The sequence below is a fragment of the Pleurodeles waltl genome, chromosome 6 (genome assembly GCF_031143425.1).
Source record: "Pleurodeles waltl isolate 20211129_DDA chromosome 6, aPleWal1.hap1.20221129, whole genome shotgun sequence".
In the NCBI taxonomy this organism is placed as follows: Eukaryota; Metazoa; Chordata; class Amphibia; order Caudata; family Salamandridae; genus Pleurodeles; species Pleurodeles waltl.
Window position 1 is genome coordinate 1428921906 of NC_090445.1, and position 14637 is coordinate 1428936542.

At 45.1% G+C, this 14637-nt stretch overlaps 1 protein-coding gene across 4 annotated transcripts in view; it reads right to left on the reverse strand.

Annotated features, from left to right (window-relative positions):
• Positions 1-4020: 4020 nt before the first annotated feature.
• Positions 4021-14637, reverse strand: part of DLG5 (discs large MAGUK scaffold protein 5) — a 1179851-nt gene continuing 1169234 nt past the window's right edge. For all 4 annotated transcript variants that reach the window (XM_069240807.1, XM_069240806.1, XM_069240808.1 and 1 more), the window contains one exon: positions 4021-4263. In XM_069240807.1, the coding sequence (XP_069096908.1) occupies positions 4160-4263 (104 nt within the window). In that variant the 3' untranslated portion in view covers positions 4021-4159. The remainder of the gene's footprint in view (positions 4264-14637) is intronic.

A 14637-nucleotide genomic window follows, 5' to 3' on the forward strand; every position in this document is an offset into this window, starting at 1 on the left:
ATCGTTCCTTTGTGTAAGAGCTAGTTCATCACAGTGTCTGGGGATGTGTCTAGTTAATGGCAACCTGCAGGTCCATAAAAATATTGTTTTCCTCAATCATGGAATGCATCATCCTCCTGCCACCTCCAGTATCTAAGTGTTGCTTGTGTTCTGAGTCAAATGTAATGTGGAGCAGTCACAGAGTTCTGTCCAAGTCAGCATAAGGTTGGACGGGTAGCACCAAAGACTGTGGAGGGCATGACTTTGGTCAATATTGTGCACATTCCTGGCAAAATCTGGCATCAGTGCTGGTATCAATGCACAGGGACCGGCGCAGATTGCGGAGTCAGCACTAGAGTCAGGACAGATCCCACAGTGGAATCAAAAGGCACACACTGTATCAAGGACGGATTCCCCAATGGTAGCTTGCCTGGAGACCTCTTTGGATTCTTGGAGCTGGAAGGGTGCTTCTTCAAAAGTCTCTACTTCTTGTGGCATTGTCAATGGGCCCAGGAATTCGAATTTGGTAAGAGCCGTAGAATTGTTTCCTCAGTAGGAGATTGGGATTGAGGCCGTGAGGCACTTTGACATCCTTGCAACTTCTCTGGACATGAGCAGAGTCTTCAGGAGTGGGTTTAAGTCTTGTGCTTCAAATGAGACCGGTCCTTTTGCAGCTTCTGGCAGTGATGGACAATCTAGAGCTTGCCTTTGCGAAGCCAGACTGCTTTGGAATTCTTCTCGACACCGTCCCCAAAAGACTTTGAGTTGTGCAAAGACCGAAGTCACCAGAGTCATAGCTGCTCAGAATCTATCATAGGCAACTGCTTGTGGCAGTTCCTACAATGCTGAAATCCTGGAGTCTTTGGAGGGTACATCTTTCCTTACACACTGTAGAAATTGAGGAAAACATATCAAAAATACAATAAAAAAAGTTGAGGAAGTGAGCTCCAGAACTGTGTCTGAATGTGTGGAACAAAAGGAACTGATGTCAGCGCACAGGTGTGGCACATATATGGCTTTGATGTCACTTCTAGTGAAGCACGAAGTTGATAAAGTGCCACCCAACTGCACCTGCTGGAGCAATACTCACAAAAATCTACTGATCCAGTCTGGCAGGAGGGGGTATTCACTAATCTGCGTTCACAAGGATCCATCAGAAAAAAAAATTCCTCCTTTGAGGAGGGTAGTCAGTTTCAACAGGCTACATCAACTATCACAAGTTGCAGAGTGTTAAAACAGCTTCTCCATTAAGGTAAGTATTATTCCTAATGCAACAAGACAAGAGTCAGGATTAGGTTTGGAAAATTAATTTGAAAAATCTTTATAGTAAGCTGATAAATGGCAGGATTACAGTGGTATAGTTCAATTGCGATACACATACCAACCTTCAGGAAATTGGTTCAACTTGTATGATTAAACAATCATTCTGGGTAACTCATGTAGATATGTTTAACTATCCTAATGCTTCTGGAGAATCGCCACTGGCTTGATAGATCAATCGGGAAACTTACATTTACTAAAGGGGTTTTCTTCTTCGAAGATGACCCTGATCTTTCACCCAGACCTAACACACTGCATTCTCACAATCTGTCTACTATAATGGTCAGCTTATCTCAAAAGTCATTCCCGGCGCATCTTTCTTTTCAGTGGCTGGATCGTAAACAAAACAAGTTGCACACATAGTCAGACAACAGCTGCATACTTTCCATTGAATCATTCTTTATTCAACAATTCTTTAATGGAAATGCTTCTCATGTTTTAATGATTCAATGTAGTCTAGAGGTCACAACTGTTAAAATTTATTTTAGATATCTACATACATGCGCAGAGACACGTGGAATTATTTGAATTTCACGAAATCACCCTGATGGTTTACATCAATGATGGTAACAAATGAATTGCTCATAAAACTAACAATGCAACAATACCAGAGTTAAATATTTATGCAGCAGCAGAAGGCCAAAAGAAAAAAACCGCTTCAAATCTCTATCATCATTTTAGCTGGATCCTTGTTAGGCAGAGTCAGTTTGTGACACTGAAATAGACTATGCTCTGCACAAGCGGCCAGACGGAGGAATTTTGAGAACTTGTAGAAAAGGAAAAAAAGGTTCGAAGGGGACATTGAGCAGGTCATTATTTGCTATTTCAGTTTATGGGCTTACTGCATCCCTGATGCAGGACACTGGAAAGACCTGGCTGCCCAGAGCAGTGCAGTCACCAGGTTCATTCATGAATAGTAAAGCTTCATTGTTCATCATAAACGCATCTCAAAATTAAGCCAACAACTGCATGAAAAAGGCGGCACAGACAAAAACATTTACTAGCTCTATTTCATGAAAAAATAAGACTGTATATATAATTTCAAAGGCACAAATACGGGAACTGATAAGGCACACTGCAAAGAGTAAAGATGATGTAGGCTAATACAGTCAGTCATTAACTGGGAATGTAGTTCAGGTTAATTACTAGCCATGGATCGTCTTCAGTTACACCAGTGAGGTTCCATTCATTATGCTCATGATATCATACAAAAAAAAGATAAAACAGCTGTTCTGAAGTTATTCCTACACCATTCTGCTTCATCATGAGGATACAAAATTAACAATAGTTGTAAAAATATGGATTAGGTAAACGGTGAGGAAGGACATTTTTACTGCAAACAATTGCTTCTCTCAGCTGCGCCAGCCTTCCCAGACTAAGGTACCATACTTTTGATTCCGTTTTGTATAAGATCCAAACTAACAGTATCCGTTGTCCATACGTGATTCGTTTTAGGTCCATGGAGGACCTGTAGTGTCTTTAAGTAACTCTTCATAGACAAATCCCTTCAATGTTGTGGGGTGTCCAGGGCAGACGCTGATCTTGCAATTCACACAAGACACTAATGAATGAGGTTACAATATGATAAAGGGGCCTACAGAGTAAAGGCTAATTAGTTTATATAATTCCATTTTTAACAAAACCATTCCAGTCACAGAGAGGAACGATCAACTTATGACAACTTTGAAGGAGAGAAAAATAAAGTAAATTAGTACAAGAAATACATACACTTCAAGTAAATATTAACAAAGATTCAGAAAATGTTTTGTAAACGTGTGATTCTAAGTGTGCAATTGCTGCATGGCATCCTTCGCTCAATGTCTGTTTTCTGTCATTGGTCATGCAAGTTACTAAAAATTTGCTTTGAACAAGCACAATCAGTCATGCTAGAAGTACCTGGCAAGATGACGGTCCACTTGAGTGAACCATACTCCTCCGGCTTTCAGAAATACATGTGTGTCTCTTTAAAAAGCATCACGTTCTCAATTACACCCTCGTAGCTGAAGGGCGCTTGCCAATCACAAAGTTTCTTTTTTTTACAGTTCATTGCGATCCAGCGTTTCATGTTTATTTAGCCTTCTTCAGTTCATGTTCAGCTGTCAGGGCAGATTTCCTAAAACCTACTAGTACCATTCCATCCTCAAAGTCATGGTCAAAGAGATGAAGCAGCTGGAGACATTAAGGGTTTGCGTACCACAAGCACTCAGGGCGAGACTACCAGTCACATACTTATTTTGCACTGTCCACCCTGTATTTACCATTTTTCAATCGTTTGTACTGACTTGAAATTTCAAAGCTGCGGGGCACAAGTTACCACCAAAAAACACAACTGTGGGGAAAACTGATAAAAAATATATTTTAGTACAACATGTAAAGGAATTAAGAGAGAGGAATTATGGCGATAAAACCGGATGCAGTTAACAGGAAAGCACATGTGCATGACTGTAACAGACGGTAACAAGCCCGTATGATAATCTTGGAATGTAAGTCTTTACATTTTTAGGACCCCCCCCCCCCCCCCCACCCACCAACACCCCAAGAAAAAAAGGGACAGGGTACCGTATTCTGTGTTGTGCATTGCCCTGTAAGTACCTAAAGAGCTTAGAGTGTGGTATTTATTCTTTAGCGATGTGAAGAATGCAGCACAACAGGCGTATGTCTATGGTAACACACAAGAGATGAGTGTAACACACTGACCTCAGCAATTAGCAATGCTCCAGCCACTGAACAAGACACATTCTAAACGACTGTCTCAACGACACGATGATGCATTATTTCATGTCCTATGTAGCCCACGCTGAATGCCATCTTGAAATAAAACTTGGGGAACAGTTCTTTGAAAAGTCGTAATATTGAAAGTTCATAAAGGGCTAGCGGGGATCCAGAGGACCTTGCTCTGCTCTTGGTCGACAGTTGTTATTATTTGAGTGCAAATGCTTTGAAGGGCTCCTCCTTGGACAATACCTACACAAACACAAAGAAAGAATCATCTTATTACTTTACATTTTAACTAAATAAAAATCACAAAATGCAGCTGGGAAATACAAGTAATAAAACATGTATACTCTTATCTACTGGTCTGTAGAAACATCTACCTTTTCCTTATGATTTCCTTTTCGAATTTGTTTTTAACTTTTATGTTTAGTACGTTTTTGCTTTGGAAAGAAACCTTCATTCAATAGGGACATAATGCCACAAGAAAGATGAGAAATCTACCACCAACTCTACTAATTAACCAACGCCTCACTGACCACCTCCGCAAATACCAGCTCCTCGATGCCACATGGTCTGGATTCATGCCCAAACACAGTACAGCAACAGCACTCATTGCCACCACAAACAACATCTGCATGATCCTTGACAGAGAAGAACACAGCAGCCCTGGTTCTTCATGGCCTCTTTCTGCATCATTTCACACGATCTCACACCCCATCCTCATCAAGCACCTGCATGACATTGGTATCCAAGGACCCACTCTCCGCTGGTTCTGCTCTTTTTTTAACCCCTTCGGGTTCCGTGGACATAACGGTTACATCCTCTCCTGCACTGCTCGGGTGCCAAGGATGTAACCGTTACATCCTGCACCCAGCCCATGGAGGGAGTGCTAGCGTTCCCCACGTGGGCCTCCCACCCCCTCCCCTGGGCAGTGATGGACGGGGAAACGCTTTCCCCTTGCACCCCGATAACCCCCCCCCAGGGACGTCTGATGACATCAGCACATGACCTCATCAGAGGTCACCCCCATCGCGCTGGAAAATCGGAAGAGAATTGCTTGCAATTCTCCTCCCATCGGGGGTAAGGGAGATCAGAGAGGCATCAAAGGAAAGGCTTTTCCTTTACTTTGATGTCTTTCTGAGCATTTCTGCAGCACGATCGCTATGTGATCGTGCTGCAGAAATGCCCATTAGACACCAGGAACTTTGTTTACAATATATAAATACATGAGGGGAGCGTCTCCTTGGGCGAGCGCCGCTCCCTAAGGGGGGCATTTTTTTATTAGGCCCTTTCTGCTCCCCTTAGGGCCAGATCGGCCTATTTTAATTAGGCCGATCTGCAAACTGCCATCTAGAAAAATCTATGAGACCTAGACAAATCTGAAAACTAAACAGCTGGGTGAGTCTAGGGTGGTGTCCTTCACATGCACCCCACACCATTTTCTTACCCACAATACCCTGCAAACCTCCAACTTTGCATGAAATCACATATTTCCCCCCACATTTTTGTGATGGAACCTTCTGGAATCTACAGGAATTCACAAAATTCCTACCACCCAGCATTGTTTCATCTATATTGTTAAAAATTCTGCCCCACTTGTCCGCCTAAAAATGGTTTTTCTCAAACTGCCCTTTTGGACCTGCTTTGGTTCCCCCTCAATTTCAACATGATTTTGGCTCTTCTCTGTCACAGGCACTTGGCCCACCTACACAAGTGAGGTATAATTTTTATCCGGAGAATGAGGGGAACGTTGACTGGTAGGAAATCCGTGCCGATGTGGTGATCCTACATAGAAATGTGGGGGCAAATGTGATATTGTGTTTTCAGCTAAATTTGAGTTTTGCTGAGGTTTCTGGGTTAAAAAACATGGAAGAATTCAAGCAAGTCATACCTCCCTGTACCTCCTCCGTTGCCTAGGTTTCAGAAATGTCTGAGATTGGTAGGTTTCTCTAGACGGCTGAAGAGCCCAGGACGAAAAACACAGGTGCCCCCACCCCTACAAAACAGACAGGTTTGTAATTGATAACTTTGATGTGTCCATGTTGTGTTTTGGGTCCTTTCCTGTCTCAGGCACTAGGCCTACCCACACAAATAAGAAACCATTTTTATCGGGAGGTGTGGGGGAATGCTGGGTAGAAGGAAGTTTGTGGCTCCCCTCAGATTTCAGAACTATGCAGGCACCGAAATTTGAGGGAAAAGTTTTTTTTTTTTTTTTACAAATTGAGGTTTGCAAAGGATTCTGGGTAACAGAACCTGGCAGGAGCCCCATAAGTCACCCCATCCTGGGTTCCCCTAGGTGTCTAGTTTTCCGAAATATCAAGGTTTGCTAGGTTTTTCTAGGGTCCGGATGAGCTACAAGTCAAAATCCACTGCTAGGCACTTTGCAAAAAAACACGTCAGGGGTCTTTGGGAAAATGTGATGTGTCCATGTTGTATTTCGGGGCATTTCTTGCCGCGGGCACAAGGACTAACCACACAAGTGAGGTACCGCTTTTATCAGGAGACTTGAGGAATGCAGGGTGGAAGGACGTTTGTGGCTCCTATCAGATTCCAAAACTTTGCAGCACCGATATGTGAGGGAAAAGTGTTCTTTTGCCAAATTGAGGTTTGCAAAGGATTCTGGGTAACAGAACCTGATGAGAGCCCCACAAGTCACCCCATCCTGGATTTCCCTAGGTGTCTAGTTTTCAAAAATGCACAGGTTTGGTAGGTTTCCCTAGGTGCCGGCTGAGCTAGAGGCCAAAATCCAAAGCTAGGCACTTTCCAAAAAAACACGTCAGCATTCAATGTAAAAATGTGGTGTATCCTATCCATGCTGCATTTCCTGTCAAGGCACTAGGCGTACATAAGTGAGGTACCTCTTTAAATCGGAAGACTTGGGGGAACACAGAATAGAAGAACAAGTGTTATTGCCCCTTGCCTTTCTCTACATTTTTTCCTTCCAAATGTAAGATAGTGTGTAAAAAAGATTATTTGATAAATGCTCTGTAATTCACATGTTAGTATGGGGGCCCTAGAATTCAGAGATGTGCACATAACCACTGCTTCTCAACACCTTTATCTTGTGCCCATTTTTCACTCTTTATATGTCACCAAATGAATTGCTGTATACCGGGTATAAAATGAAAACCTATTGCAAGGTGCTGCTCATTTATTGGCTCTAGGTAGGTACTTATGTTTCTTGATGAACTTACAAGCTATATATATATATATATATCAATGAAACCAGAAGAGTCCTGCACATGTAACGGTATATTGCTTTAAAAAATCTGCCATAGCTGGAAAAAGTTATAAAAGAAACCGTGGACAGAAATGGCTCTTTTTTTCATCACAATTTCAATATTTGTCTTATTTTATCCGTTACTTTCTGTAGAAAAACCTTCAAGGATCTACATTAATGACCCTTTGTTGAATTCAGAATTTAGTCTACTTTTTAGAAATGTTTAGCTGTCTGGGATCCAGCATTGGTTTCACACCCATTTCTGTCACTTACTGGAAGGAGGCTGAAAGCACAAAAAACAGTAAAAATGGGTTATGTCCCAGTACAATGCCAGAATTGTGTTGAAAAATGTGGTATTCTGATTCAAGTCTGCCTGTTTCTTAAAGCTGAAAGATGGTAATTTTAGCACCGTAAACCCTTTGTTGATGTCATTTTCAGGGAAAAAAAATACAAGCTTCCTTCTGCAGCACTTTTTTCCCCATTTAAAAAAACAAAAGAAAAAAAAAAAAAACGCAATTTTAGCTGTATTTTGACTAATTTCTTGGTCTCCTTCAGGGGAACCCACAAATTCTGGGTACCTCTAGAATCCCTAGGATGTTGGAAAAAAAGGAAGCAAATTTGGCGTGGGTAGCTTTTGTGGAGAAAATGTTATTGGGGTCTAAGCACGAACTACCCCACACAGCCCAAAAAAAAAAAGGCTCTGCACCTGAGGGGAACAAGGCTTGGCAGCGAAGGGATTAATGGATAGAACACAAGCCGTCAGCCTGGCACTTTACTCCTCATAAGCGTGAAAACTCATCTGCGGAATTCCTCAAGGTTCTTCACCAGTCGCGGCTTGCGAGGTTTACAAGGGGTGGGGTGAATATTGCTAATAAAAAAATAAATAAAATAAAAAAAAATGACCTGTGCGCCGCCGCTCCTCTGTCCTCTTAGCAGACGCAGGCTTCCGAGCCTGCCCTGCGGCCATTCCTGATGCTGCTCAGAGCAACGTTAGGATTGGCTGGACTCGCTCAGCCAGGGCATTCCCAGGCAGACTGGGAGCCTGCGCCTGCTCTCTCCAGCCCGCAACACAGTGCCGGGCTGGAGAGAGCACAGTGCATGTGTGTTTGGCCGGCCCGAGACGGCTGGCCAAACACTCATGCGCACTGAGGGGAGTGCACAGTGCACTCCCCTCATCCCACAGGGCCCAGCCCCTTTCACAACAAAAGCATAATAAACATAGTTTATTATGCTTTTGTTGTAAAAGGTTATCAGCTTCTGTTGCTGGTTGGAGGGGGGGGGGGGGGGGTTTGATCCTAGGCCAGAGAGGAGAAATTGCCCCTCTTCTTCGCTCAGCCCCACACTCGTCCACGCATACATGATCTCTCTAGCCATTGTCTTCCGCGCACACAACATCAACATTCTCCTACACAAATAACATGCAACGCTTACTCTTTGTCCTGGACAAGGCACCCAACAGAAGAAACAATTTAATGACAACATGCAACACATACTCTCCCCCTTGGATAAAACACCCCACACAAGAAACAATTTCACCAACTGCAAGACCGAAGTCGCTAACTGGATGAGAACCAACTGTCTCAAGCTCAACAAACACAAGTCAGAAGTAGGGATCTTTGGCAAAACCAACTCACCGACACCAATATCCTGGAACACATGCTAGGAACCTTGGAATAATCTTCAACAACACACTGGACATGACTAAACAAGTCAACACTATCATCGCATCCTGCTTCCACACCCTGAAGATGCTGAGTAAGGTCTACAAATGGCTCAGAACAAACACATGCAAAACTGTCATGCCAGAAGCACCAGCAAGTTGGACTATGGGGACAAGCTCTAAGACGGGCTCACGCAGCAAATCACGAGAAGGCTACAGAACATCCAGAATTAGAGAGCCAGACTCATCTGCAACCTCATTACACCACACCTAGGGGAACTACACTGGCTTGCAATACACAAATGCATTAAATTCCAACTTCTCATACACATTCAAGGCACTCCACAACTCGCCCCATCTAGCTGAACAGTCGCATCTCCTTCTACCAACCATTCAGACACCTCCACAGGATTCCTACTTGCCAACATCCCACACAATCAGAAAACCAGATTAAGAGGACAAGTGTTATCTTACATAGCTTGAAAAACATGGTAGAACCTCCCTCTTCAATCAGAGCCTCGTTTACTCTTCTTGAATTCCATAGGAAGCTGAATATTTTCCTTTTCTTTTAACCAAGCTGTCATAGGAAGGGCTAGGCCCACACAGCTGCTAAGCGCCAGGATACCACTGCAGGTGATAGTGCGCTTTACCAATACGCATAACATTACAAATACACACAAGTACACCATTGCAATATCACATACTGAAGTTAAAGTGCAATTTTAAACTGAAAACTGACATTTCAACCCTATGTTAAAGTCGCCCCAAAGTTCTGGGAATCTCTGCTCCGTTTTATGGCACAGGAGAAGCAGCATGTACACATAAATCAAGGGCTAAGTTTAATGTTTATGTTCTCAGGCCTCTTGAACTGAGGTCAATCAACTGTAATCTAAAACAAGTCTCGAAAACAGTCAGTCATTCCCTAAAAAGTGGTACAAGAAGCTGATACCAGTAGATAGACATCACCTACCACAAACATACATAAAGTCACTATCAATAGTGCATTGGAAACTGGTATTTGGGCAACCATCCCATATGACACATCTTCAGAAACTATTTTAATATATTCTGTTACCAAGATGCGCTAAACATCAAAGCAATGTAGACAGTTGTATGGACTAGAACTTGGGAGAAAATCTTTTGAAGAGAAAGCTCTAAAGGCAAATTTGCTCAAGAAAACCCTCCAAAGAATCCTCGCCGAAATTCCATCTTCCAGTGGTATTCAAACTTATCACTTTCCCCTTCTCATCACTTCCTTCATTATAAGGCTCCCTCTATTGTCTATCTGGCCTTCTCTGAGCTTTTTTCACTGACAACCAGCAATGCTATACATGCTTTCCTAAAGAGATCTATTCTTGCTTACTAACTTCAGACTGCTGTGAAGCTGCAAGAACACAGTAGTAGGTAATAAAGGTCCAGCAAGATTTTTTTTGGGGGGTGGGGCAATATAGGGAAGACAGAGGAAAAAAAGGTGGTTATGAGGCTGTGGGGGGGATTAGGGGTTTTACAAGGCGATTTTGCAGGCCAAGTTGTTTTAGATGCCTGACAAACAACAGTGGTTACAGAGTTAATGTAGATGGCTTCAACAAAGGAGCAGAGTACAAAATGCATTTTTTACATGATAGATGTAGGAAAGTACCATCTTGCCTGGCATGTTACCCTCATGTTTACTGTATTTGTGTTTGTCTTTGCCTATGTGTCACTGGGATCCTGATAGTCAGGACCCCAGTGCTCATAATGTATGCCCTGTATGTGTTCCCTGTGTGGTGCCTAACTGTATCACTGAGGCTCTGCTAACCAGAGCCTCAGTGTTTATGCTCTCTCTGCTTTTAAAATTGTCACTGCAGGCTAGTGACTAATTTGACCAATTCTCATTGGCACACTGGAACACCCTTATAATTCCCTTCTATATGGTACCTAGGAACCTAGGGTATTGGGGTTCCAGGAGATCCCTATAGGCTGCAGCATTTCTTTTGCCACCCATAGAAGCTCAGACAATTCTTACACAGGACTGCCACTGCAGCCTGAGTGAAATAACGTCCACGTTATTTCACAGCCATTTTTCACTGCACATAAGTAACTTATAAGCCACCTATATGTCTAACCCTCACTTGGTGAAGGTTGGGTGCCAGGTTACTTAGTGTGTGGGCACCCTGGCACATTGTTCAGGGCAAATTCCCCAGACTTTGTGAGTGCGGGGACACCATTACACGAGTGCACTACATATAGGTCAATACCTATATGTAGTGTCACCATGGTAACTCCAAACATGGCAATGTAACATGTCTAGGATACCATTCTGGTATTGGGGGGGGACAATTCCATGCATCCCGGGTCTCTAGCACAGAACCCGGGTACTGCCAAACTTGCTTTCCGGGGTCTCCACTGCAGCTGCTGCTGCCAACCCCTCAGACAGGTTTCTGCCCCCCTTGGGCCTGGGCAGCCCGGTCCCAGGAAGGCAGAACAAAGAATTTCCTCTGAGAGAGAGTGTTACACCCTCTCCCTTTGGAAATAGGCGTGAAGGGCTGGGAAGGAGTAGCCTCCCACAGCTTCTGGAAATGCTTTGATGGGTACAGATGGTGCCCTCTGCATAAGCCAGTCTACACCAGTTCAGGGATCCCCCAGCCCTGCTCTGGCACGAAACTGGACAGGGAAGGGTGAATGATCACTCCCCTGACCAGCACCTCCCAGGGGAGGTGCCAGAGCTCCTCCAGTGTGTCCCAGACCTCTGCCATCTTGGATGCAGAGGTGTTGGGGCACAATGGACAGCTCTGAGTGGCCAGTGCCTGCAGGTGGCGTCAGAGACCCCTCCTGATAGGTGCTTATCTTTCTCAGTAGCCAATCCTCCTCTGTGGGTTATTTAGGGTCTCTCCTCTGGGCTATTCCTCAGATAACGAATGCAAGAGCTCACCAGAGTTCCTCTGCACTTCCCTCTTCGACTTCTGCCAAGGATCGACTGCTGACTGCTCCAGGACGCCTGCAAAACCGCAACAAAGTAGCAAGACGACTACCATCAACATTGCAGCGCCTCATCCTGCCGGCTTTCTCGACTGTTTCCTGGTGGTGCATGCTTTGAGGGCTGTCTACCTTCACCCTGTACTGGAAGCCAAGAAGAAATCTCCTGTGGGTCGACGGAATCTTCCCCCTGCCAAAGCAGGCACCAAACTTCTGCATCACCGGTCCTCTGGGTCCCCTCTCATCCTGACGAGCATGGTCCCATGGAACACAGGAGCTGGGTCCAAGTATCTCCCACAGTCCACTGGCCCTTCTGTCCAAATTTGGTGGAGGGAAGTCCTTGCCTCCCCACGCCAGACAGTAATCCTGTGTACTGCGTGATCTGCAGCTGCTCGGGCTTCTGTGCACTTTTCCAAGACTTCCTTTGTGTACAGCCTAGCCCAGGTCCCCAGCACTCCGTCCTGCATTGCCCAACACGCTGAGTTGGACTCCGACGTCGTGGGACCCTCCTTTTGTGACTCTGAGTCGACCGCAGTCCTCAGATCTTCTAAGTGCCTGTTCCGGTACTTCTGCGGGTGCTGCCTGCTTCTGTGGGGGCTCTCTGAGTTGCGGATCGCCCCCTCGGTCTATTCCTCCAAAGGGCGACCTCCTGGTCTTCCCAGGGCCCCAGCAGCACCCAAAATACTCAACCGCGACTCTTGCAGCTAGCAAGGCTTGTTTGTGATTTTTTTCTGCACGGAAACAACTCTGCATCCTCCAGCACGCCATGGGACATCTTCTGACCAAAGGAGAGGTTCCTGGCACCTTCTGTTGTTGCAGAATCTTTGGCTTCTTCCACCCAGAGGCAGCCCTTTTGCACCTTCATCCGGGGTTTAGTGGGCTCCTTTATTTTTAGTAACTCTGAGTATTGTGTTTTCTTGTGATATTGTGCTATATGATATAAGTGGTATAGTAGGAGCTTTGCATGTCTCCTAGTTCAGCCTAAGCTGCTCTGCTATAGCTACCTCTATCAGCCTAAGCTGCTAGAACACCTCTATTCTACTAATAAGGGATAACTGGACCTGGCACAAGGTCTAAGTACCACATGGTACCCACTATAAGCCAGGCCAGCTTCCTACAATAGACAATAAGGCGACAAGCAAGTAGGATGAAGTGAACTGGTGAAGGAAATAATAAGTATGTTTTAGGAACTGGAATAGAAAGTTCAACTATCTATGCCTAATTATATGAAATTGTAAGGTATTAAATAAAGTTGGTAAGAGCAAACAATGTCATGGGCTAACTGTAAGCTGTATAAAAACATAAGATATACAAAATAAGGTAGAAGTACAAGTTACTTACCTTCGGTAACAAAATATCTGGTAGAGATTGGAGAGGGAAGTTGAATATCTTGGACTCGCTTTTCGGGAGGTTAGGCCTGAAACTGCACTGTGTCCAGAACAGCTCAGATGAAAGAAAGCGTTTGGGAGGGAGTCAGGTGTGACTTTGGCACATTTTTAGTGAACCTCAGCGTATGCAGGAGGCTCGCTGTATTCTGAAGGTGGGAGACAACTTTCTAGGGCGAGTCCACCTTCAACAGCCAGTCGTTGAGATAAGGGAAGACTGACACCCCTAACCTGCACAGATGAGCTGCAACCACTGCCGTCACTTTCGAGAACACCCGAAGGGTGCTGGTAAGGCCGAAGTGGAGCACCAAAAACTGAAAGTGCTTGTGACCTACCATGAATTCTAGGTAATGTCTATGGGCAGGCAGGATGGTAATGTGGAAATAAGCATCCTGCAAGTCCAACACTACCATCCAGTCTCTTGGGTCCAAGGCAGACAAGACCTGAGCCAAGGTGAGCTTTTAGAATTTCTCCTTCTTAAGAAAGTAATTGAGGTCCCGAAGTTCTAGGATAGGACGTAAGCCCTCGTCTTTTTTGGGCACCAGAAAGTAGCAGGAATAACAACTATGACCTACTTCTGGCACAGGGACCTCCTCTATGGCTACCTTGGCCAGGAGAACTGCGACTTCCTGGGGGAGAAGTGCCAAATGATCCTCCAAAAGATGCTTGACTGACTGAGGCATGGCTGGTAGACCAGATTCAAAGGGAAGGGAGTAGCCCCTTCAAACTATCTGCAAAACCCACCTGTCCATAGTGATGGATTCCCAATGGGGCAGGTGATGGCGAATCCTGATGCCAACTAGATTGAGTGAGGGGATGGACCAAGAGGGTTTGGAGGCTGCTGCGGGGGGCAGGGGTGGACTGGGCAGACTTTTGGTTTCCTGTCCCATGTCCACATGGGATTCCACGTCCCTGGCCATGCAGCGGCTGAACAGCATGGGTGGCACGGTGGCTGGGATGGGGACGCGACAGGGAACCCCATCCTTGGCCACGAAAGGGGTAAAAGGCGGACTATTGGGGGCGAGGGGCAGTGGTAAGGCAAAGGGACCGAGCCGTAGCCCGGGAGTCCTTGAATCTCTCCAAGGCCGAGAACGCCTTGTATATAAAGAGATGGGAGCCATCAAAGGGCATGTCCATAAGAGACTGTTCGAGATCTCACAAAAAAACAGAAGTATGCAATCAGGCATGGTGCCTCAAGGCCACAGTCATCGCAACCGATCTGCCTAGCGAGTCGGTCGTGTCCAATCCACATCTGATCATGAACTTTGCCACATCTCTCCCATCAGTGACAGCTTGGGAGACTATAGCACAGGCCTCCACTGGTATCTGCGGCAGAACTTGCACAACCGTATCCCACAGAGAGTGCGTATAGCGGCCCAAAAGACCAGCGGTGTCCATGGACC